The sequence below is a fragment of the Cajanus cajan genome, chromosome 7 (assembly GCF_000230855.2).
Source record: "Cajanus cajan strain Asha chromosome 7, NIPB_CcT2T_4, whole genome shotgun sequence".
Lineage (NCBI taxonomy): Eukaryota > Viridiplantae > Streptophyta > Magnoliopsida > Fabales > Fabaceae > Cajanus > Cajanus cajan.
The window spans coordinates 4,058,766-4,086,724 of record NC_138523.1 but is presented as its reverse complement, the minus strand read 5'-3'; the positions used below and the strand labels follow the sequence as shown (position 1 = coordinate 4,086,724).

General features: G+C 26.0%; 2 protein-coding genes across 2 annotated transcripts; both read left to right on the top strand.

Annotated features, from left to right (window-relative positions):
• The first annotated feature begins 27 nt into the window (after nt 1–27).
• Nucleotides 28–3,011, top strand: LOC109805305 (expansin-B15). The gene is made up of 4 exons (XM_020367339.2): nt 28–302; nt 428–540; nt 1,618–1,802; nt 2,600–3,011. The coding sequence occupies exons 1-4, from the start codon at nt 101–103 to the stop codon at nt 2,925–2,927; spliced, it is 828 nt and encodes a 275-aa protein (XP_020222928.1). The 5' UTR covers nt 28–100; the 3' UTR covers nt 2,928–3,011.
• A 17,970-nt stretch (nt 3,012–20,981) lies between these two features.
• On the top strand, nt 20,982–21,623 carry LOC145949626 (uncharacterized). Its single transcript, XM_083060189.1, has one exon. The coding sequence runs from the start codon at nt 20,982–20,984 to the stop codon at nt 21,621–21,623; it is 642 nt and encodes a 213-aa protein (XP_082916315.1).
• The last annotated feature ends 6,336 nt before the right edge of the window (nt 21,624–27,959 follow it).

Here is a 27,959-nt window from a genome sequence, read left to right as displayed (position 1 = left end):
CTCTATAAATACCATATTTTCCATGGCATATTTCTCACACATATATCACATATCTACTACCTAGGGAACTAATATAACATCTCAGTGGTTCTGTGATAATATGGCTCCTACACTTCAACGTGTATTCTCTCATTTACTCACTCTTGTAGCAACACTTTCAATACTCCTCGTGGTCCCTTCCTCTTGTTTCAAGACCAAAAAGATCGTTAATGCTTCATTTGATTCATATTCCTCAGTTGGAACAAATTGGTCACCTGCTGTGGCCACTTGGTATGGAGCCCCCAATGGTGATGGAAGTGAAGGTATATCAGAAAAATTTAGTCACATGAAATTTTATTCTTCGCACAAACTAAGAAAATAAATCACGAATTATGCTTGAAAATTAAAATTTCAGTAATTTTATGTTTGTTAATTAATTATATTGTAGGTGGTGCTTGTGGTTATGGCAGTGTTGTTGGGGTACCTCCATTCTCATCATTGATATCTGCGGGAGGCTCTCTTTTGTATGAATCAGGCAAAGGCTGTGGTTCTTGTTATGAGGTGCTAATTAATTGACCATCAACATATGTAACTAAATATTTGGACAAAATTTAGTTACAATTAATTATTTAGGTTTAATTGATATTATTTTTCATTTATTGTTGGAGTTTTATATCAGAATTATATAAGTGCATTTAATGCAAATTTCATTAGTATACATTTATGTATACTGTTGAGGTAAAATTCCAATTATGATTAAAGAACACCAATTACATTTGAGGAACTCTATCTAAGTTTTGTCTCAAATATATATGTTTATGATTTCTAATTATATATTGATAAAAATGTTACAATAATGTACTTATAAGACACTTTTGTAGGGTTGAGTTAGATTAATAACTTACATTCTAACATGATATAATAATTATTTACATCCACTTTAAGAGAGTCACTCACCATTGATACACGGATCAAGCTTAATAATATTAGCCATGAGTAGATATATTGAAAAAAAATTAAAATTTTATCTATCTTAAATCATTAAAAAAAAGTTATTATCATTTATTTACGTATTAAATTTAATAGTAATATTAGATGTGAGGAAGTATATATATTAAGAAAAATTCAAATTTTATATTTATTAAAAATAAGACAATTAAAAAATATACAAGTTAGAATCAATCCTTATCTTATAAATTATTTTGTAATTGAACTAATTTTTTAACCCACAATTTAAGAGTACTCTCGAACAAGAATTGCTACATGATTTATGATTACCATGTTTTATGGTCATATTAAAATAAAAAAATTTAATTTACAAAAACTAATAAAACTCAATTATATGTGTCATGTAGACAACTTCTGGGGCAATATATTATTTTCATAATGTAATTAACACATTATTTAAATATAATCTTTTTTATTGATTAAAATTGATTAAAAATCACACATCTTTTAAATTCCGTTTCTTATTTAACAAGTGTCACTTGTAACTTTTAACAAATAATATGTTAGAAGAAATATTCTAAAATGTTTGGGGGCAGTACTCCTCTTATGTCTAGGTATATACTGCATGCATTCAAGTGAAAAAAGAAAATGAAGATATATTAATTAATTTCCAATTTGTAACAATTTCAGGTGAAGTGCACAGGGAATTATGGATGCTCAGGCAACCCTGTAAGTGTAGTGATAACTGATGAGTGTCCTGGATGTGATGGTCAATATCATTTTGATTTGAGTGGCACTGCTTTTGGTGCCATGGCAGTTTCAGGCCAAGCAGAGAAGCTACGTGGGGCTGGGAAAATAACCATTCAATTCAGAAGGTGAATTCTAAAATTTTACTCAACTAAGCACTAACAATGCTTCTTTAACCGAAAATATCACAATTATAATTGACAAGTAAATTGTAGCATTTTACATCTTACAATGGTTCATATTATTATTCTTATAATTTAAATTTTATATTTTATTTTTATTTGTTTTCATTTATTGCTACCGTCATGCTTTTGTCTCATGTATTTAAAATAGTTTAAAACTTTAAATGCGGTTTTAATTCCCAAAAATATCACGAATTTTATATTTTTATATAAAAAAAAATATTTTCAATCCTTGCATTTACAAAATTGATGTCATAAAAGACTAATTTTTTTTTTGACTATTCTTAAGTGGGGAGTGTATTATTTTAGAGAATAATGTGCACTTGCAATTATTAATTACAAAATCAACTTAAATTCTTACATAATAAAATTTAAAATTAATTATAATATTAACTGTTAATTTTTTCTCTTAAGTTAGAGGAGTTACTAAAATATGTAATTGTTAAAAACTTCAAATAAATAAAATGTTTACATATAGTAAAACAAAAATATGATACTTTCAAACACAAAAAAATATGTATCTTTATATGATGTGTATATTTTATCATTCCATTCTTGCGTTGTGTCGGTGTTGTTTAGCTCCTAGTTAATTAATCCTCTTGTACGTGCTCAAGTAAATTAAATTTATTATATATTTCTTCTTGACTTTCCGTTATTAATCTATTTGATTTTGACATTCATTTAATCATTTTATTAACAATAATAAACAATGGGAGATGGGTTTAATTATTTAATTTTTGCAGAGTTGAATGCAACTTTCCCGGTGTGAAAATAGCTTTTCGAGTGGACCCTGGATCCAACCAACAATATTTTGCAATGGTGGTTGAATACGAGGATGGGGATGGTGAGATTGACAAAGTTGAACTGAGTGAAGCATCTTCAGCTTCATGGTACTCCATGCAAAGATCATGGGGTGCTGTTTGGAAACTCAACAATGGTTCACCACTTAAAGCACCATTTTCCATTAGGTTAACCACTTTTTCATCTGGCCAAAGTGTTGTGGCAAACAATGTCATCCCTGTGGGGTGGACCCCTGGTCAGACTTATAGATCAGTTGTGAATTTTAAATAACTTATAAATCTATATATATGTTGTCCCTTTCTTTGTATCATCACCTTGTAACGATCTTATTATATCAATAATATAACCTTAGTTTTTCTATTTGTCTTCTCTATTCATTTACAAGTTAAATAATATTATTTTGTTTTAATTATTATGGTTCGACTCGTGCTTTTTCTATCCAAGGTGGGGGAAGGAATCTTATACCCCAAGAAATATGTAATCATATATGAATGAATGATTTTTTATTTTTTTTACTTGAGGCGATATTAGAGGTATTGAATTAAAGACTGATCTTACTTACAATAATTTGACTGATGTTGACTTAAAAGATTTTTACACACAATAAAAATTTAATACAAGATTATCTGTTAAATAAAATATTTTTATAATATATAAATAGAGTATTTAATCATCAGTTCAACTCATTATGTCGAAGAATTGAAATTAAGGAGGGTATATTGGTTTAGGATTTCGTAGGATTTTAAAAGATTTTTTTTGAGTAAAAAAGTCCATTGTATTCAATCAGGATTTTATGTCACTTAAAAACAATCCAGTGGTATTGAATCTGGATTTTCAAGATTTTTTAAAGAGTCCATTAAAATCCACTAGTATTCATTTGAGATTTTTTACAACTTAAAAACAATCCATTGGTATTCAAAAATATAAGGATTTTAAAGGATTGTTGTGTGAGAGGGATTTTGAAGGACTTTTTAGTGTTATCTATAAATACCAGATTCATAAAATAATCCCATCCAAACCCATCGGATTTTGAAGGATTGTTTGAAGTGATTTTTCAAGTGTTTCAAGAATTTTCAAGTGAGTTTTTCATCTTTTTTTTTCAATTCTCCTGTCTTCTCCATTTTTTCGCTACTAATAATACTACACTATTATTCATTGCTCATATATAATATTGTAGTACTGTTCTTATCTCATTCCCTTATTTTGTGAAACTCTAATATATATGTAAATAATAGTGTCATTGACTTGCTCTACTTTTATGTTCGTTCTTTTTAATTGACTTGCTTTATTTTATTCTATGTAGTTGAATTTGTTCCTTTATATAACACAAAAAAATGCTTGAAATTTCAACTTTTAAGTGGTAATTTTTTTTATAACACACGTCAAGAAAAGAAAAAGGTGAAAGATAAAATTGATATCATAATCTCTACAATATATATATATATATATATATATATATATATATATATATATATATATATATATATATATATATATATATATATATATATATATATAAGATGAATTTGTTAGGGCTTCTGTGAGTAGAATGAGATGAAAATGGATCTTAGTTGGGGGGAAGAACTCTCTCAGCATAAAAACTGCGAACTCTCTCATTCCCTTGAATTTGTTACTCTTATCCCTCCTCCTTTTATGACTTAACAATTATTTTATTTTTTTTACTATGAATTTTTCTTTTTATTTTTATATTATAAAATTAAGATTTTTTTATATTTAAAAAAAATTAACATAAGACATTGCAGTATCTAATTTTTTAGGGTTTAAGATTTATGCTTTCATTAGCTTATTTTTTAAAAAAGAAAATATTGTTAAAATATTTGTTAGAATAATTTACATTTATAAATATCGTTAAAAATTATCATATAATATATAACTAAAATAATATATATATATATATATATATATATATATATATTCTCTATATCTAAATAATTCCGTTTATATAAAAAAAATCATATATCTAAATATTTTCTCAGTATCGAATATACTGATTATTATTTATATAACTAGTTTTCAACATATATTGTTTTAGTAATTCAAATTGGAGATTCGCAAGGAAATAATAAAGAAAAAAGAAAAAAGAAAGAAAACTATGAAACTTGAACCAAGGAGGATTCCAATGAATTGTTACAATTGATAGTGGATGCTATAAAAAGAAGATAGGATATTATGGAGAATTATTATTATTATTTATCTAGACATTATTGTTTTTTTTATTATTTTTATCTTTGACTCTTTTTAAATTTGAATGTATGATTTTTTTTTAAATCTTATCAAATGTCAAAATTCCACAAAATTCCACAAAATTCATTAAAATCCTGATTTAAAAGTCTTGTAAAATCCATTAAAATCCTGATTTTAAGTTTTGTAGAATCCTGCAAAATCTTAAAAGTCATGAAAATCCTGCAAAGTCTTTTAAAATCCGCTGGATTTTTTTTAACTAAAAAAGTCTTTTAAAATCCTAATCCAATACACCCCCTAAATATCCCCTACGTTATAAGTAACAATAAGTATCATATAAAAGTCTCACAATATGTAGGGGATTAATTTTAAAACAAAAAAAAATTAAGTGTTAATATATGGAATAAACTATATTAGTTGGGGAATATTTTATTTATTTATTTATTTATTATATACATTTATAATCTTTGATGGGAATTAGTCATGGTAGAAACTTTCTCTTATTATCTTTTTTAAAATTTTATTTTTAACATATGTATTAACTAGTTTAAGTTTATAGAGAAGTTTATATTAATTTTTTTTCCTATTTTTCCTTCTAAAAGTATTTATGAAAAAATTTATTCAAATAACTAGACCCTACACTACACCAAAATTATTTTTTTGTGGCAATTAATTTATTATTTAGTGGCTATATAAATGACCATTATTTTTTTACCAGCATTTAAATAATGGCTGGTGTATCCAGTGTCGCTAATACTATTAGCGGCATTTATATAAAATGCCGGTAAAGATCTACAAAATTATTGAAAAAAACTTATTTTTTTTGTGGCAATTCTAGTAGCCATTTTAAAGGCTATTAAAAGTTATTTTTTTCAATTGTCTCTTTTACTTTAAATAATTTATTCCTATAATTTCATTTTCTAAATTCATAACTTATATATGTAACGTTTAGTCGTATCTCGATAATATACGTATATATATATATATAAATAATATTTCTAGCTAGAAAACACATTTATATATCATATCGTACCATAAATATTTACCACTACGTGCGTAGTTGCTTACTTTTACATATATATTACATATTTTTGGAAATATTTACAATACGTGCCTATTTACATAATATAGTTTCTTTTTCTATTTCTAATATAATATTTACATGGGTGGTTGAAACAAGTTTACAATTGGGTTCACATGGTTAGCGGGCGGTAAAAAGAAAGTGACTCACTACAAGAAAAATGCTGATTTTCGACGGAAATTTTCGACGGAAATAGATAAATTTCCGACGGATTTTGCTTTTTCCGACGGATTTCCGACGGATTTCAATCCGTCGGAAAAAGTGGCGTCGGAAAAAAAAACCCGTCGAAAATAATTTTTCCGACAGAATTTTCCGACAGAAAATTCCGTCGGAAATTGCTGTCAAAATTTCCGACGGAAAAATCCGTCAGAAATTGCTGTCAAAATTTCTGACAGAAAAATCCGTCGGAAATTGCTGTCAAATTTTCTGACGGTAAAATCCGTCGGAAATTATAATTTTTTTTTAATTTTAATAAATTTATTAATGTAACAACTCTCATATTTGGCTTCTCAAGGGTTCTATTTCACAATATTTCACTGTTTAGCGTGTTTTATTCTTACTTGTGCAATTTCTGGGAGACTTCCCAGAAGGTCACCCATCCCAGTACTACTCCAGGTCAAGCACGCTTAACTGTGAAGTTCTGATGAGTAAGCTACCGAAATGTCTATGTATGTTGTCAGTATAACTTGTACAAATTAATTCATTTAAGTCATCCTCAAATATACAATCTCATATTTGTACTATAATAATAATATATAATAATTTTATATTACGAATAATAATAATAATAATAATAATATATTTAATTATTCTTTATTTATATGTACTTACTTTTATAATTAACATCTACTTACTTTTATTTAAAATTATAATTTAAATTATTTAATTTTATAATTTATAATGATAATATAATTTATAAAATTATAAATATTTATTTATTACATACTTATAAATTAAATTTTAATATTTTAAATAAATTATTAATTAATTTAATATATTTATTTACCTTAAATCAAACATATAAAATTAAAAAAATGTATTTATCCTTATTTTTTTTTCTAATTATCAACTATTAATAAATTACTAACTTAAAATCTTATCTAATTATATATAATATTTTCATATCAAATTTAAAACCAGATATTAGTTATACAAAAATATTAAGATCATATAGTAAATTGTCAATAAGATTTTAGTTAAATAATTTAAAATAATTAATATTTCAATTATATTGTTAATTAGCAAATAATTTATTCCAAAACTAATTAATTTTTTATATTAATTATTAGTAAAATTTAATAACTTTTAATTTAACAATTAATTGGATCGATGAAATTCAACACACCATGAGTTATTGAGCGGAATAACTTTACCAAGAGTTATTTTGTAAGTTATCTTAAATCAAACATATAAAATTCAAATAATGTATTTATCCATGTTTTATTTTTTAATTATCAACCATTAATAAAATACTAACTTAAAATCTTATCTAATTATATCATAATATTTTCATATCAAATTTAAAACCAGTTCTTACATTTTCGACAAATATAAATTTGTCTGAAATATTCTATCAATAATATAACTTTTCTTACAAAAATTTTCTCATCAAAAATATAAATTTTTCGACAGATTTAATTTTATTTTATAAAAAATCATCTTCGATTAATATAACATTTTGTATATATGATTTAAGAGTAAAAGATTTTCAATTGAACGGTTAAATTTACAAAATTCACATTTAATATAAAGTTATTGAGCGGTGTAACACTTAGTAAAATTAATACCATTGTAATTATAGCTCCCCTCATGTATACATATATATATATATATATATATATATATATATGTGTGTGTGTGTGTGTGTGTGTGTGTGTGTGTGTCTATATATATATATGATTTAAGAGTAAAATATTTTCAATTTAACGGTTGAATTTACAAAATTCACATTTAATGTAAAGTTATTGAGCGGTGTAACACTTAGTAAAATTTATACCATTGTAATTATAACCCCCCTCATATATATATATATATATATATATATATATATATATATATATATATATATTAAATGCGACTTTTACAATGTATTACACCGCTCAATAACTTTATATTAAATGTGAATTTGGTAAATCCAACTGTTAGATTGAAAGTTCATATCTCTTATAGATTATATATACAAAACTTTATATTAATCCAAGATGATTTGATACTTCATTTTTATAAAACAAAATTGATGTAATATATTCATTTCAAAATACACTAAAATATGAACACTTGGATTATCTTCCAGTTGTTGTTCAATTTTAACAAAACTTGATATACACGTATAAAGTGATATGAACTTTCAATTTAACGGTTGGATTTACAAAATTCACATTTAATATAAAGTTATAGAGCGGCATAATACTTAGTAAAAGTTACACTGATATAATTATAACCCCTTATATTATATATATATATATATATATATATATATATATATATACACATACATATATATATACAGCGACAGCTGCACGTTTGGAATAGTGAGGCACTTGCCCTCACTACTATTTGACATATACATAATTTTTTATCTAAAAAAATAATATATTTTAAAAAATAAAAATTATATTCTAATAAAATAAATATATAGATTCAGAAAAAATGTTTATTTATTTGATATCTGTCAAATTTTTGAAGGAAATTAATTCTCATGTGATAAAAAAATTTTCTTAATAATGAATTAATTTTTAAAAAAAGTTTAATTATAATATATATATGTATATATATATGTCTTAATATTCACATATATAATGTAATATATTAAAACAAATAATTTTTTGATAAAATAAAATTTGTAGCATGCATGTTTTTCTTTTGTGTTTTTTATTTATTGTATACGTTGATTGAAAAAATCAAAATTGTAAAATTGTATACATTGATTAAAAAAATCAAAATAAGAAAAATCATAAGATTTATATTCTATTTAGAATTGTTATTATAAGATATATTTTAAAATAAATTATCATCTAAAAATATATATTAGATATTAAAAACAGATTTATATCATAAATAAATTAAACTTTATTTTTATAAATTTAACATATAGATTTTTATATTTTTAATAGTGTTAAATTATTATAAAATAAAAGTCTATATAATTGTAGTTGTACCCAAATATTTAAAAATTATCTATGATAGATAAATAAGTCACACTTAAAATATATATTTTTAAAGAAAGTTAAGTTCAAACCAAGTAAATTATAATAAAATATAGTATAACCTAATTTATTTTCATCTTTAATACTAATCGTAGATATAAAAAACTTGTAATAAATAATTATAATATATATTTATACCTTTAAAAGATATATAAAATTTTTAATACTACAAATATATATAAGAAATTAAAAATAATAAATTAAAAATAAGAAATTAAAAATAAATTAAAAATAAGATTTCCGACGGAAAATTCCGTCGGAAATTTCCGACAGAAAATTCTGTCGGAAATTTTCGACGGAATAATTCCGTCGGAAATTTTCCGGCAGAAATTTCCGACGGATTTATTTTTCCGTCGGAAATTTCCGACGAAATTGTCCGTCGGAAAATTTCTATCGGAAATTTTCGACGGATTTATATTTCTGTCGGAAATTTCCGACGGAAAATTTCCGACAGAAAATTCTGTCAGAAATTTCCAACGGAAATATAAATCCGTCGGAAATTTCCGACAGATCCATATCCGTCGGAAATTTTCCGTCGGAAATTTACATTTTTCTTGTAGTGACTATTATGGGGCCGTCGATCACGGTAGGGACTTCTTCGTTTGGAGAGAAGGTAAAACTCGACACTGCTACTCCATTAAATGTGACTGCGTTTGCTACCGCATCAACACTCCACGTAGTCCCAGAAAATATTGCAGAAATTACTGAAGGAAAAGGAGCTGGGATCGCTGGAACATCCATCTCTATTTATTTAATTATTTTTATGATTATATTACACAAGAAACATAAGGAGAGATCAGTTTTCAAATAAATACTTATAATCACATAACATGCATAGCAATAATTAATACTAAAAATATATTAATGATGATTAACATTAAAATTTGAATTATACTTGTAGTGACTAGTCAAGATAAATGAAAATTATCATAATATTAACCAATAAAAGGATATTTCACCTTAACCAATAGGATATTTCACCTTCATTTCTTACTCATTTAAATCCCCAAGGTCAAACCTCCAGCTACAAATAATTTAAATTTTATCTTCTATGGCCATAGAACAATATTTATCTTCACAAATACGTGAAGAAATAACAAAACGAGTCCAAGATATCACAACTATATCATAGTTGATTATAAATATATTTACAATAAATATATTTACGTAGAAAGAATATATTAAGAATACCACGTACTGATATAAATAAAAATGACAATCATTATAAAATAATTAAACAACATAAAATATGAACACCTTAATAATTAATATGGATAAAAATAATCATAAGTTAAGCAAATAAATGAGGTTAGGGACACCTCACTAGATATACATGGAAAATAACATAAATAAATAAACATAGTAGTAAATAAAATTTTAAAGAGATAAAGTTCTCCTCCCCCTTACCTTGGAATGTAGACTTATCAAGAAGTAGTTGAGTAAAAGAAATTTTCTTACTTCGCTCTCTTTCTCTTTTCTCTTCTTTCTCTCTTTTCTCACCGCTGTTACAATGTTACAATGTTTTTTTCCAATTTCCGTTGAGGTTCGCTATTTATAGGAGTGGTTTGTATTTCAATTACGTAAGTGAGTGCGTAATTTCCTTATCTACTATTGTACGGGGAAATATTTACCCCCGTAATTTCCTTATCTACATGTAGTTCTTAAAAAGAACTAGTTAAACCACTAAACCATTTTATTTTATATGTCTATAACATCATGCAAATTTATAATAGGTAATATTTATAATATATATATATATACATACACATATATATATATATATACATATATATATACATATATATATATATACATATATATATATACATATATATATATACATATATATATATATATACATATATATATATATATTTAGTTTACTGAACATAAGATTTTATAAAATAAATCACTAGTATTATTTTTATTTTATTTTAATTATACTAACTAAAATTCAAGAATTTGATTTAAAATAATAATAAAATTATAAATATTAGGTGATTCTATTTTATTAATTAAATCCTAATAATTATATAATTAGGAATAAATATTTTATAATTTTATTTCACTAAAAATGTTATAATAAAATTATATATATATATATATAGTGAAAATATTATACTTATTCTCTTTTATATATATATATATCGACATATATATATATATATATATATATTATTATAACTAAAAATTTCAATACACTTAATAATAATGTTGAGAATATTGTTATCTAAAAACATTACGATATTACAATATACTTTTTTATCTCTACTCGATGTGGGATTTGTAAGATGAGAGAGTTGTCTTTTATTTATATATTTTTTAATTTTTTTTTAATTGTTTTGTCTCTTAAGAGATGTGAGATTTATAAGGTGAAAGTTGCTCTCTCTAATTGTTTTATAACACTATTGAACTTGGTAACAATGAGTGATTTGATACCAATTTAAAATAGTAAATTAGGAGTCAACCCTATAAAATGAACCTGTAAGGTGATAGTTATTACTCACATATATACTGTTTAGTTATCTTATCTCTAATCGATGTGGGACTTAAATTTTTTCTAATAAATAATTGTCGTTAATAGTAAAATTTAGTGTAATATAAATACATTTTTAGTGGCTATTATATATTAGCCATTAATATTTTTATATATGGCAGCAATTAAATTATTGCCAATAAATAATTATCATTAATAACAAATTTTGTTGTAGTGCTATAACTTATAAGTTCTAAAAAAAAAATTCTTTTTTTTAATTCTCATTAATTTACTTGATTTTTTTTATTCTTTTTAGTTTAGAAATCATTTCTCTACACAACATTTTTTGATCTCATTATTAAATACATATTATTTTATATTAATCAACTAGTTGATCTAACTAATTTTATTTTTCAATTCAATTAATTAATTTCTAAATTTCTAACTTTCTAACTTTTCAGTACTGATACCATGGTAACCTCCCTCCCCAGAAAGTCATAAATAAAATATGTGTTATGATTTAACTTTTTCATATAATATAAATTATTTTTCTCTTTGTACAATTAATGATCTTTTTTAGATTGTTATTGTGTTGTATCATTTTCTCTTTTCATCCAAAAGAATAACAACATACTTCCTCCCATTTCTTGTATAAGCAAAAAGAAAAAAAAATTGATTTCACACATTAAGAAATCAGTTAATTGTGAAGCATTAGAATTGACTTAAAGAGTTGAGATAGTATACACAAATTTTTAGATTTGAATTTTGTTATCATCATTATAAATTCGATGATAAAAAAATAATCAATTAATTATATTAAAATTTATTATAAATCCTAAATTTCATACACTTTTTCATCTATTTGTTAGTGTAACTTTTTTCTTAATCAGTATATTCAGAATGACGCTTATTATAGGTATAAATTAAATAAAAAGATTTAGATATAATATTTTACAAGTATTGTTGATATTATTTTTTTATTAAAATTAAAATTTTATCTCAATAATATCTGTAACTAAATATTTTATTAAATATAAATGCATATTATTAACACAATACAAGTATAATTTTTAATCAAAGAAGAAACGATTATCGTAATGTATCAAAATCTTATCGATTATTCTTAAAAAAAAGTTTTGTCGATAAAAAAAGTAACATGTTTTGTTTATCGAAATTTTAATACTTAAATGCGGTATTTTCGGCTTGAATTAGAATGTTATTATTGTCCGAATATAATGATTGAATTTTTGGACTTGTATTTATTTATAACCTCTCTCACCTATTCCTTGCAACGAACTTGCGCTTTACTTCTACTCTTTGTACTCTGACTTATTTATACTCCTTCCAGTTCATAATTCTTTTAATATTTTTTTCTTTTGTTTTAATTCTTTTTACATATTCTAAGTAATATTTATTATTTATTTGACATATATTCTTATTAAATAATTATTATTTCAACTCTATAATTGTGTTTTTTTTATAAAGATATATAATTTTTTTTATACTGGACATATAATATAAATGTTGTAAAAAAGATGTAAAAACTTTAAACATAAAAAACTTATGGTATAGGAAAAAATTGTTTGAATATAAATTTTAAAATATTTTAAATTTTTTTACTAAAAATAAATAGTATTTTTTTTAGTAAAAAACTCTTAAAAATATATTTAAATTTATATTTATACATACTTTAATTTTATTTTCTTTAATCACCTAATGTTGATGTTGTCTTTATCGCCGCCTTCCCGGTCGAGCTAATAAGGGTTCATCAAATTTTTAGCATTATGAAGATTAAATTTTAGAATGTATTTAATGAAATGAATTGCATGAATGCATTAATTTCAAGAATTAAATGTGTTCTATCCACATCTTTTTATTTGTCAGTTTTTAATACTTTTTCTGAACCATAATTTTTTATATTTTAAATTTTTTTTTCCTAATTTTATTTTATCCTTTTCACATTTCAATAGTTTTAATTATTATTTATATATATATTTATTTAAAAATTAATATTTATATTTCATAATCATAATTATTCTTATTTTATAAATTCTAATACATTCGATTAAAATATTTTAGATTTAATATACTAGTACTAAATACTCCTTTTGTCCGAAATTAATTGTAATTTTAGATGTTCTAGCTCTTCTTGTAATATTAATTTTCTTTTTTATAATTTATCCTTTCTTAATTATTCAATGGCTACTATTAGAAATAAATGTCTTTATTAGGAGATGAAGTTATTCTAGTAAAATTGTAGAAAAGTAATATATTTATTATTATTTTTAATTTATATATAGAAATTTTAAATTACAATCATTATACGACAGAGAGAATATTCTTTAAGGGTATGCAAAAACCTTAAACATAAAGAATTTTGATGCAAAGGGAGTAAAATTTTGTGTCTTATTTACATGACATTTTTAAATTTCAAGATCATATTATTTATCATGTTATCAATTATAATATACATTATATTTTATCTAACTTTTAATTTATTTATATATATGACAAATTTATTATGAAGTAGAAGTGAAAAAAATTATAATAAAAATATTAAATTTATTCTATAAAAAATAAAAAAAATTATTATATTTTATAATTTGTGTAAAATAACATTAAAGATTATAACAGAGGAACAAGGTACTATATAGAAACTTATTTTTTGAAACGTATTTAATGCATTTAGTGAAATTAATTTTGGGAGCAGATTTAATGCATTTATTTCCGAGATGCATGGAAATTTTTTTGTGACAATGCATTGATTTTGAAAATTAAATACATCGTAGAGTACATTAAATGCATTACCTCCACGTCATTTTATTTTACGTTTTGATAGATTTTATTTGTTTTAACTTTTTTTTTATAATATCAACATAATATTAAATGTTTATTTTCTATAATATCCTTAACTATTATTATTTTATTATTTAATTAATTGTTTTTCAATACTTATTTTATTGATGGAAGTAAAAGAAATTTAAAGCTGAATTAAGTTCCCTAAAAATTATTATCATAAATAATAATTAGTGACAAGGTTTAATTAGTGGATGTTCATATATCTAATATATATTATTACTATTTATATTTTTGTTATATATTATTTCTTTTTTACGTAATTGTTCAACTGCTATATCTATTTATAAAAGATTAGTCAAGATTCTTTGTTTCATCTTATATTATCTTGTTTGTTCTCTTTTTTATTGGTGTTGCCATCTATAAGATAACTATTTCAAGGTTAGCTTTGTTTATCAAATATTTATTTTATTTATATTATTATGAATCAAAGTAACCTGAAGACAGAAATATATATATATATATATATATATATATATATATATATATATATATATATTCAGCTATTATATATATTCAGCTATTATTTATATTATTTTATCTTTAATCATATTCTTCATATTATGTATTTGATAAAATATTTGTATTATTTATATAATTGTATAATTTATTTAAATACAAATAATTTTTAAAACAAAATTAAAAAAATAAATTATAAGAATATTTTTGTAGTGGTCTAAAAGTTATTGTCAAATAGAAATTTTTGAATAATATATTTCCTTACTAAAAGTGGAAAAATGGCATAAAAATGAAAATGATAGAATAATTTTATCATTAAAAGTGAGAAAACATACAAAAAAGTGAAAAGTAAATTAATTCACACCCAAAGTGGAAATTGTTTTCCAAAAAGTGAAAAAAATAATTTTTACTATAAGTGAGAAAAAAAAATTGTTTGAAAAGTGAAAAAGAAAAGGATAAATAAAGTAGTAAATATATATGGTACAAATATTATGCTCAATCATTGAATATAAATAAGAACACCACCAGAAATGAAATAATTTTGTGAAAATCATGTTAAATGATATTTGAGATAATTATAAGAATTATGGATAGTGAAACTATTCTTAAACCTTTTTAAGTTTTTGTATGATTTCTTGAAGGGTTATGATTCCACATAATTTTTAATTTGATATTGTTTCTAATTGAATTGATTAAAATAATTGACATGCTATGTGATTAAACCTCCATGTTGTGCTATTAAACCTTAAAGGTTTTGATTTTAAATCCTATTAATAGAATTAGTGTTATGTGTTTTCTTATATGTGTTCTTATATGTTTAACCATATCACTCATAATCATCTAATTATAATTTGATTATGATTTGTACATGAATAATAGAATTTAATGACAATACCATAATTTATTTTCTTAATTTTTATGATTCAATATTTATAGGGAGAATAATTCTCCTAATTTATAGCACTATTTATTTTTCTTAAAGTCAGTTAAACAATGATATAAATATATTTTTATTAAATAATATTTTAGATTATTTTATTATAATCATTATAGTGAGAAAGATTCACTTTTTTTATATGTTAATTTGTTTTATTATGAGTTTATATACCAAATTATTCATTTTCTAAAATTAACTTTATTTTTGAAATAAAAGAAAGACGTAAATACTAAAGTGATGATTTTTTTTTCAAAAGAATATATCATTATGTTGCATGATTGTTAGTTGTTCTTACCGGAAATCTGCTGTAGAGATGATCCTCCGAGTAAGATTGGTGAGCCTCCTTCACTGGTACACTTGATGCTCCAAGATGGGGGTGGTACCTGCAAAAGAGATTCCGATGCTAAAGTTAGTGTTTGTGGGTGTATGAGTCTCGTATAAGTAATGCACGTACCTTTGTGTGTATTAGGGTTTTGTTGGGCCTTGGGCCCGAGATCAGTTTATGACCTAATTGGATAGCGAGCCGATGTCGCCTAGCGCGTGTCCGAGGTCACTCCGCGCTGTGATGCCGAGCTCAAGCTCGGCATAGCGGTATGGATAGTACACTAGCCCTCCGAGCTCTGAAGACCGTAGGTCGAGGAGTTAAGACCGAGCTTGACAAGGGGTCGTGACTTTTCGCATACGCCTATTTGTCATGACGCCATGTTCATAACCGTCACCTCATTCCCATAATGCGTGGGCAGCGCGGTGACAAGATTGTATTTTTATTTGTTTGATGACGTGGCCTCTTTGGGCCGATGTGATGTTCCGATGTCCATGTTTCATGGTCGGGCTGAGGAGCTCGGCAATAATGAGCTTACTGCTTGGTTAGGTTGGTAAACCTTTGACCGAGTCAGCAAATTGGTGAGGGACAAGTCGGCAACTCGGCTGGCCAGTACACTAGTAATTAATTTTAATGTTTTTATTTTTATTGTATCATTCATTTCCTAAAAATTATGAAGTTATCAAAACATGTCTTCTAAATGATTTTTTTTGTATGAAACAATTATTTTTAGATTATACACATCGTAGTATAAAAATCATTATAGATTTTGAGATTAAATTGGTGTTTGAAGATACGTAAAGAAAAATGTTACTTTTACAATAATTTCTCAATTTGAAAAATATGTTAAAAAATATACAATATTTTTAATACATCTATTTTGCTCTTGAAGTAGCAATATTAAAAAAAAAGGTTAAGAAATATTCTAAGTTGGTTTATCATTTCTTGAAGACTAAACAAAATATTGAGACTTTTTTTTATGCATGAGACCAATTCAACTAGCAATGTTTCATTCCCCAAAGTGAATGTAACAATGTATTAATTTTTTTCTTCTAATATTAAATAATTTGAAAATTTAATGTTATATGATACTACAAAATTTAATCGAAGGCTCTGGAAAGGCTAATATATTGTTATTGGGAGGAACAAACAAAGTTGCATATTAAAATGCATTATATTCTTCTAAGTTTTATAAAAATTTATTAAGATTCAAGGATATTGGTTTAAATGGGTACCATATTGAAACAAATAATGGAGGAAATACCATGTAGGGTAGTTTAATTCAGACATGCATTAATAAGTTTTCAACTAAATCATTCCATTTTAGTTTAGATCAATTGGTTTAATTGGATATACTTAGAAAGGTTTTTATCCTAACAAATTTCATTTGAAAATCCAATTCACCCGCCTCTTAGATTAATCATCTTTTTTAATAATTGGTAACTAGAGTTGGTCCTTAAAAGTTAATTAATATTTTGTAAAAATGGTTGGAAACAATTTATCTTACGATGAAGGAGTTTCAATGTATAGACCTCTTATTTTCAATGGTGAAAATTATATGTATTGAAAAATAAGAATGAAAATTTTCATTGAAACAATTGATATAGCCATTTGAAATACTATTGAAAATGGACAATATATATACCTATAAGTGAGGAAAAAGGTTAGAATGTAGAAAAATATTGAAGTGAGTGTATTAATGATGAGAAGAAACAAGCACAATATGATTTTTGAATTAAGAACATTATCACATGATGAATTTTTTAGAGTGTCACGGTGTAAATCCTCTATGAAAATGTGGGATACTTTGTGTAACACCCAACTTTTATTTTATTATTTTATTATTATTATTATATTATTAAAGGTATTTTCGTAAATTTATTAAAGTTATAGGGGTAATTTGGTAACTTGGAACAAGCTGTTCCAAAAATGGAATGGGCCGTTCCAAGCATTAAAAATGTGTTGTTTTTGTTGTTGCAGAACGGCCTTGGAACGGGCCGTTCTGGTATGGAGAATGGGCCGTTTCGGAGGGAGAACGGGCCGTTCTGGTGAGATTGAGAACGGGCCGTTCTGGTTTCAGAACGAGCCGTTCTGCTTTTTGGGAACGGGCCGTTCTGATTTTGGAACGGGTCGTTCCAACTGAAAAATTTGCCCATGTTTGAAGGATCCGGAACGGGCCGTTCCGAAATCAGTATGGACCGTTCCGGGTGCGTCAGATTGCCTATAAATAGGGGCAGGGGGGTGAAAATTTTATACAGAGTAAGAAAGTGAAATCCTAGAGAGAGAAAGAGAAGAGAGAGAGAGAGAGAGAGAGAGAGAGAGAGAGAGAGAAAGAAAGAAAGAAAGAAAGAGAGAGAGAGGGAAAGAAAAAGAGGGAATCCAGATGAGGAAGCCTTGCTCAAGTTTCAACTCCTGCTTATCCAGGTAAGGGGGGAGTGAGAAACCTCGCTCAGGGGTGTGGGGAGAATTGTTGGATAGTTTGTTTGTCGGATTAGCCCCCAATCCCTTGCTATTGTTCTGTCTGATTTTCTATTTACTTTACTTTTGTTCTTTGTTGAAGGTGCCGTTATTCTGTTTGATTTTCTATTTACTCTACTTTGCTCTTTGTTGAAGGTGTCGTTGTTCTGTTTGATTTTCTATTTACTCTACTTTGTTCTTTGTTGAAAAGTAATAAATGAATATGAAATTAATGTTAATAATAAATGAGTTTTAATATGAACAAGAATGTTCTCTGGATCTCTGTGAATTCTTGTGCGGACCTTATGAGGAGTATTTATGACATGACCTTGTGAAATATGGACAAATGACATGAGACCTAAGAATGAACTATTGAGACAAACTATGATTATGAGACTATGACAAATAATGACATGATGTACTAAATGAAATTATGTAATAAGTTAAATGTTGAATCAATGAGATTATAAATGTATGACATGCATCATATGCATATATTACTCCAGGTGTGCCGCTGAGGCCGCATACCCACGACTAACAAGGTGTACCTTATGGTCACCCATGATGTAACATGCTAATAAGGTGTACCTTATGGTCACCCACGACTAACAAGGTGTACCTTAGGGTCACCCACGATGTAACATGCTAACAAGGTGTACCTTAGGGTCACCAACGATGAATTGTGAATCTTCCGTATGACACCACATGCATACATTTATGAGTCGAGTCCATGACATCATAAGCATGATAAATGAGTATATATGTGATATTGACTATTTATGTGTATTGTTTACATGTGACTTATATATGTTGTGTGTGTGTGTGTGCTATCTAGCAGTTATTTCTGCATCTGAAACTGAGTGAGATGTTTCTCACTCCCTTGTTGTTTTTGTATATGTTTAAATTATGTTGCAGGTGATCAGCATCATGAGGATGTTGGTAATGAGGCTTAAGGCTTCAGTTGGGCATGCTCTGATAGGATGTGACATCGGGCATAGCTAGGCTTATTTTGGATGTTATTATTTTAAAAGCTTTAATTTTCTCTTCCTTTGTAATTTTGAACGTTCTTGAGAAAAGACCAAAATGTACATATTTGTCATACTATTTTATTACATGATTTGAAAGTGATATATTAATTCCTAACTAGGAGGCACTGCCACCTTTACTGGAATTAATATATAGTCTCCTTTATATGATTTCTTGAGTTTAATACTTATATTTGACTTTTTATGATTGATGAGTTACGAATGTGAATCTTCTACCTTATGAGATTTGAGACAATTGTTTTATACATGAAAGATGGTACCAAATTATGAAAGATTTTATTTACTCAAATACAATAAGATAGTATTTTGTGTATTAATGTTGGGGTAGAGGGTGTCACACTTTGTATAATTGACTCATGAAGGAACCATCTGGAAAGCATACATTAGTTAGATAATATGGATCATTTTGTATGCAAGTCAAAATATCTTTGCTTTTTAAAAATGGCTTATACATCTTATTAATCCCTTGATTGATCTTGACAAGAAATTTGAGCCAAAGTGCTGCAATGTTTGGACAAAACTTGACAAACAAATTTATGACATCTATCATTTGAACATATTTATGAATTTGTAAATATACTTATATATATATATAGTTTTTTTCTCTTTACTTTTTCATAAATTTATTTTTTAAACTTCTAACATCTTTTAAATAATTAATCAAAATCATTCACAGTTTTTAAATTTTAACCACTCTTACATATTTAATATCAATTATTTTTATAATTTATTTATTTTTAAAAAAATATATGGGAGCACAATATATATATATATATATATATATATATATATATATATATATATATATATTTGTGTTAGTTATAATGAAAAAAGACTGGAAAAGATTGTAGCAAGTATTTTGATAAGATTTATTATCAAAATTTAAATTTTTTTAATTTGAACTAATCATGAGTATTGAATAATTAAACAGTTGATAAATATTTACTTTACCTCCTAACTGATAGTGTATCAAAATGTGAAAAAAAAATATTTTAAATAAATATCAATTAAGATTATCATAATTTCAATAGAATTAGGGTTATCAGGAAATTTTTTTAAAAAAAATCTCTAACATATCAAACAAGATAAATTTTTTTAATCAAATTTAAAATATCAACTAAAATTTCATGAATATTTATCACCCGAACATTATAAATACATAGGAACTTTACAATTTTTGCAGCCAATCATCAATACAATATTACAATCCCTTCAATTTCAAGACCCTCTTTGTTCATATTTTCTTTGTGCAAACACACGAGCACAAAAGAAGCTTCTATCAATGGAAGTGCAAGGTGATAAATTTATCTCTGTGATTATAGTTGTAGGGACTTCACAGCCGCGTAAAAAGGTAAGTGTTCACTCCATGATGTTAGCAATACCAAATCATGGTGACCTTTTGGCTCATCCAAGTCGTAAATGGTTAAACATTTTTCTTCCGGATCTTGGTGTGCCTCAAACTTTTCTCAATGATTATGAATGTGACATGATCCCAAACCTGTTTCAAATGTTACGTGAATGGGTACTACAGCATCACCAGGTTCACTTACGTTTTTGCATATTTATTATGGTGTTCAAGGCTCGTTGTTGCTATAACATAGTGAATGTTCCATACTTATGTCTCAAAGAGGTTCCATCGTGGCGGTTGGTACAACAAATGGCTTCTGAGGGTGGTAAATATTCTCTACCTGCGGGCTCAACTTCACTTGAAAGATTGAAGGTTAAAGATGATAAAAAGGAGAATTGTGTCATATGCTTGAAAGAATTGAACTCTGGTGATGATGCAGCAAGGTTGCCTTGTTGCCACGTTTGTCACTATCATTGTATTTTAGAATGGTTTGTGTATAATGGCACATGTCCTATTTGCCGTTTTGCATGCACATCCACTGCTGTGTCTAACTCTCTTGCTATTGTAACTCAATAGAGTTTTGTTTTTAGTAATGAGATATACTTGGTCAACTCTTATAGAAATAAATTAATGTTATTTTTTATCTTTATTTTATCCTCAATTCAATAATCAAATTTTGATCTTTGATTAAGGAGCATATCACTCATTAAATAACTTTACTTAATTCATTAAAATTGACTAATGATATAAAATTTAAGTATTTTGCTTAATATTTTAAATTTTAAATTTATTATCATTATTGTATAAAAACTATTAATCCCTCATCCTATAATAAGAGTAGACTTAGATTATTCTAGACAGCCTAAGAAAAACTAACACATATATGTAATTTTAAAAAATTAACTTAATGTTTAATCTTCTTTGTTAGAAATAAGACAACATAAAGTTTATTTTCTATATAATATTATTAGGAATATAAATATAAAAAGTAATTAATATTATATTAAAAAATTAATATAACATTTATTTTAGACTTATTATTTAATGTGAAACTTATTATTTGATAAAGAAAGTATTATAATTATAAATAACATTTTATATTTTCTTGATTTTTATATTTTATATATAATTATTGATTTTCTTGTATTCGTTGGAGTGACTAGTTAAGGGTTCGTTGGAGGCGCACTTTCTTGGTTTTAGAAAAAAAAGTAGTAGGCTTAAATTTTTATATCATTGGATAACATGCATACTGAGAGACTACCATGGGTTCTAAAGTAGTAGGCTTAAATTATTTTTTACTTCTAAAAATATATTTTTTAAAGAATAGTTCTTAAAATTAATTTTATACAAAATAGTCGTTCGCGTTTAATATATAAGAGTTAAGTTAGTATTTTAGTACCCAATATTGGGATAATAAAGATGATAAGGATTTAATTTCATATCATTGAAATATATTAATATGATATACGAGTTTGTGCAAAAGAAATACAGGTGAGTTATTTAAATAGAAGTACGTACATATACACACAAGTGAGAAAAATAAATATGTAAAAAAATATTTATAAATAAGAAGAATAAATATTAAATTTAGGATAATAATATGAATAGACAAATTATTTTAATCAAAAAATTATTTTTTATTTATATAAAATACATATAGAGATTCGATTAAAGATGATAATATGAGTAATCTAAAATAATATAATATAATTTATATTTAAATCTTCTAAAATAAAGATGTTTTATTTAGAGGATAAAGTAAAATAATAAATATTATTAAAAAATCAACAATGAATATTATATATGATTAATTTTTATATTTTATTATATGCATTTGATTTTATGATGATTATCAATTGTTGATTTTTTAATAAATAATTTTGAGTGTAATTTATCTTTTAAAGTACACTCTTTATTATTTATTAGTGGAGTCAAAATACCTTGTATCTCTATTATAATTAAAATAATAAATGAGATTAATTAATAAAAATATGTTGGTTCAACTGATATTGTTATTTGTCCTTGAGCCTCAATCAAGGTTTTGAGTTTAAATATTAGTTTGATAAAAATACTTATTTTTTTTTAATTTAACAATAAAAAGATATAATGGTCTATCAAATATGGAGACTAAATTGGTTATTAAAAGATATCCCTTCATATATTAATATAGATACATCTTTCTATACATACATATTATAAAAGATACAATTGAGTTACTACCTTTTCTGGTTTCCATTTTTAATCAAATACTTTACCCTAAATAAAACACTTTTTTAGAACTATTCACTCTCCTTAATAAAAAAAATACCCACTTACTAATTTATATGGTTATTTATTTTAAATTTTATTATTTTTCTAAAATTATTTTCTTAAAAATAAATAAAGACACAAAGTGAATTAGTGTTTTTCACAAAAAATGGACAGTTATTATTTTTAATGATGACAATTATATTATATATATATATATATATATATATATATATATATATATATATATATATTTCCTATTTTATTCTAAAATATAAATTAGTAAGAAAAAATAAAATACAACACAAGAGTATAATTGTCTTTTAAAATAGTGGACACCAAAAGAGATATCTTATTTATACATTTAGTTGAAATATATAAAATTAAAATAATTTGATATTTTTATTTTAATTAAAATGTTAACTTTTGAAAACATAGTTATTTGAAGAAAAAAAATTTATTGTAATTATATAAATAATTTGTTGCATATGTGTGTGACATATATGTCTATTTCAAAAGAAGTCTCACATTACTTGATCCTTGTAAGACTTAACTTTTTATATATCAAAGTGTTTCTTACACTCGAAATATACAAGTAAAAGGTGTTGGGCTTGTGCACACAAGGATGAACCTCTTGAATCCATTGTAGTGCACACAAGTAAGTGGTGTTGGGCATATACTACGGATAAGTCCTTAAGGTTAGTGTCATCACACACCTCAGGAAGAATTTATCTAATGTGTTTATTCAATAGTTCAGGTTACTCATCTATGTGTTTGCCATATACATACCAACAATCTTAAGGACTTATCATGGCTTATGCTTCTAATATGCCACACCTCTGCCACAACCACTACTGTTGTCCCTTTACCCATGATGACCATCACCTATGCAAAAACTTTGCCAAATGTCTCCAAAGTTAAAGTTTTTGTTGGTCAAAATTTTTGTCGATTGTAAAAGCCCATCCTTTCCATACTGGACATGCATGTAGTCACTTATGCTTTTACTGTTCCAAAGCCAAAATCTACTACCTCTTCTGCCTCAGTGTCTAAATCAAATGATTGCTCAAGCCTAGAAGGCTTGCCGTCATACTATTCTTAGTACTTTATCTAACGGTTTCTTTGATGTTTATTGCTCATACAATGAGACTCTATGATAATAAAGTACATTGCTAAGTACATTGTTAGACAATGCTTCATCATTGGTAACTACTACCATTGGGAAATAATTGAAGTAAAGGACATTAATGTACAAATAAATGAATACCACAAACTACTTGAGGACCTCAAATCAAAAAATCTTTTTCTCCATGATGAGTTTGTTTCAGAGCTGCTCATTGAAAAATTACTAGAAAATTCGACTAACTACAAACAACAGTTGAAGCATAGGCATAACCAAATTTCACTCATGGATTTGATCACTCACATCATAATAGAGGATGCAAACAACAAGAGCGTGTTATGACAAATGCGAAAACATTGGTAGCAATTGCGAACGTGGTGCAAGTGCATAAGCAATCCAATTAAAAAAAGGTATGATCAAAAGAAAAACAAGTACAATTGTAACAACTCTTACCTTCGTGCTACTAACCATGCCTTTAAGAAGAAGGATAATTTCTTTGCCCGTGGAAAGCCAGGGTATGATGCACCTAAGTTCCAATTTTGAGCATCTAGAAATGACAACCCTCCTATAGCTAAGGTTAACTTGGCTAAAAGGGACAATGTTATTGTTACAATCATTTCTCAAGCAAATATTGTGGCCAAGGTGAGAAAATGGGTGGTAGACTCTAGGGCCACTTGCCACATATGTGCAAGCATAAATGTTTTTGCCTTCTAGGAAAGGGTAAAGTTCTTCTAAAGCTCACATTTGGTAAAACACTGGCTTTAAATGATGTGTTGCATGTTCCTTCCATCAGAGTCAACTTGGTTTCTATAGCATTGTTAGGAAAAGTGGGGATTATGGATCATTTGAATCTGACAAAATTGTTATGAATAAGAATAATGGTTTTATATATGGGTAAGGGTTATTGTGATCAAGGAATCTTTGTACTGAATGTATTTGAAATAATTAGCGAAACTGCATCTTCTTCTACTTATATGATTGATTCTTATGATATGCAACATGCTAGATTAGGACATGTAAATTCCATGTATGTTTTAAAATTGAAACGACTAGGTAAGATTAACATGCATAATAAACAAGTTGGTAAATGTGAAATATATGTTGAATCAAAGCTTATTAAGAGAACATGTCATTCTGTGTTTCATGAATCTAAACCACATAGTTTAATTCATTTTGATCTTGTTGATTTAAAAACAAACCATGTTTAGAGGTGGTAAGAACTATTTTGTAACTTTTATTGACGATTTTTCTAGATATACAAAAGTTTACTTGATTAAACGTATGACATGTTTTTATCTTATATAGTGGAATTTGAAAATTAGTTGAATAAAAGGATTTTATCTGATAGGAGTGGTGAATACACTTTGTTTAATGACTATTGTAAAAAAGAAGGTATAATTCATAGGTAACCCTACCTTATTCACCTAAACCCAATGGAATAACCAAGAGGAAAAATAGAACCCTTAAACAAATGATGAATGCCTTGTTGTTTAATTCTTATGCTCTTGATAATCTTTGGCGAGAAAAGTAACTACATGTTTTTTGCAAAACAGGATACCCCATAAAAGGACTGGTAAAACACCTTACGAGTTATGGAAAGTATATCAACCTAACCTAAAATATTTGAGAGTGTGTGGGTGCCTAACTAAAGTTATGTTACCTGATCCTAAGAAAAGGAAAATAGGGCATAAGACTTCTGATTGTATGTTTATTGGTTATGTTGAACATAGTGTTGCCTATAGGTTTCTTGTCCTTAAAAGTAGTATGATTGATTGTAATACAATAGTAGAAACTAAGAATGTTGCATTTTTTAAGGAAAACTTTCCTTTGAGGTCTAGTACTAGTTCTACTTAACCTTCCCCTTTAGAAACCTCTAATGCATCTATGTTTGAAGACTTGAGAAGTAAAAGACAAGGGAAAAAAATCTTTTGGGAATGATTTTTTTACCTATCTAGTTAAGGATGATCCTATAAGTTTCTTAGAAGCTATTAGTTCTTCATTTGCAAAATTTTGGGAAGAAGCTATTAGGATTCAAATTGATTTCATTTAAGGAAATAATATATAAACTTTAGTAGACTTACCTAAAGGAGCAAAACTAATGGGCTATAAGTGGATCTTTAAAACAAAGTACAATCTTGATGGGTCTATAGAGAAATATAAGGCTATATTAGTAGCTAAGAGATTTCCTTATTCAAGTGTTAATAGTCTTAGCATCTATCCATAGACTTGTGATACATCAAATGGATGTAAAAGCTACTTTCTTGAACGGTGAACTAAAGGAGGAAATTTATATGACTCAACCTAAATGGTGTGTGGTTCTTGGTGAAAAGAATTAAGTGCACAAACTCTTAAAATCCATAAATGGTTTAAAACAAGCACCAAAACAATGACATGAAAAATTTGATCAAGTTTTACTTAGTGACGGGTTTACTTCTAGTAGTGTTGATAGATGTGTGTACACCAAGTATGTGAATGATGATTGTGTTATCATATGTGGATGACATGCTTATTTTTGGTACTTGTGATGATACATTATTCAAAACAAAATATTTTTCTTGCATCTAAGTTTGATATGAAAGACATGGGTGAGGCAAGTGTAATCTTGACAGTTAAAGTTGTAAGGAAGGGAGATAACATTTTACTATCCCAAGGACATTTTACTATAAGTTTGTGACTACCCTTTATGACATTAACTCTCAACTAGAAAAACAACAAAGGAGATTCTCTTGCTCAATCTCAATATGCCCAAATTATAGGGAGTTGACAACATTTGATGGGTTTTTCCAGACTTGATATTGCATATGTAGTAGGTAGACTTAGTAGATATACCCATAGTCCCAATCAAGACCATTGAAAGCACTTGTAATACTCATGATATGCTCGAGAGGTACCATAGATTATAGTATTAAGTATAGTGGATTTCCTGCTGTACTAGAAGGGTATAGTGATGCTAATTGGATCTCTAATTTAGATGAGACAAAATCCACTAGTGGCTATGTGTTTACACTTGGTGGTGGTGCAATTGCATGGTGATTAGTTAGGAAATTCTATTATTGTTAGATCAATTATAGAGTCAAAGTTTGTAGCTTTGGAGATGACTGGTACCAAGGTTAAGTTGTTGAGAAATTTCTTGATAAACATTCCTCTAGGAAGGAATGAAACCTACCCTATAAGCATCAATACATTGTATCAGCCAATCAAAATAGCCATAGCTAAGAATAAATCTTACAATGGGAAAAATAAATATATACAATTGAGACATAATATGGTAAAGTAGTTGTTGAAGGATGAAGTGATTTCCATTAGTTATGTGAGGTCAAAAGGAAACTTAGCAGATCCTTTGACAAAATCCCTACAATTTATGAAATTTCGAGAGGAATGGGACCGAAGACAATTGAAAACAAACAAGTTATAGTAATCCAACCTTTGTGATTGGAGATCCAATGAATGAGGTTAATATGAGTAAGAACATGTCACTTGTTAGTTCTGCTAGCACTAAAATTGATTTTTAAATCTTTGTCCTTTCGATGATGTGAGAAAGTGCT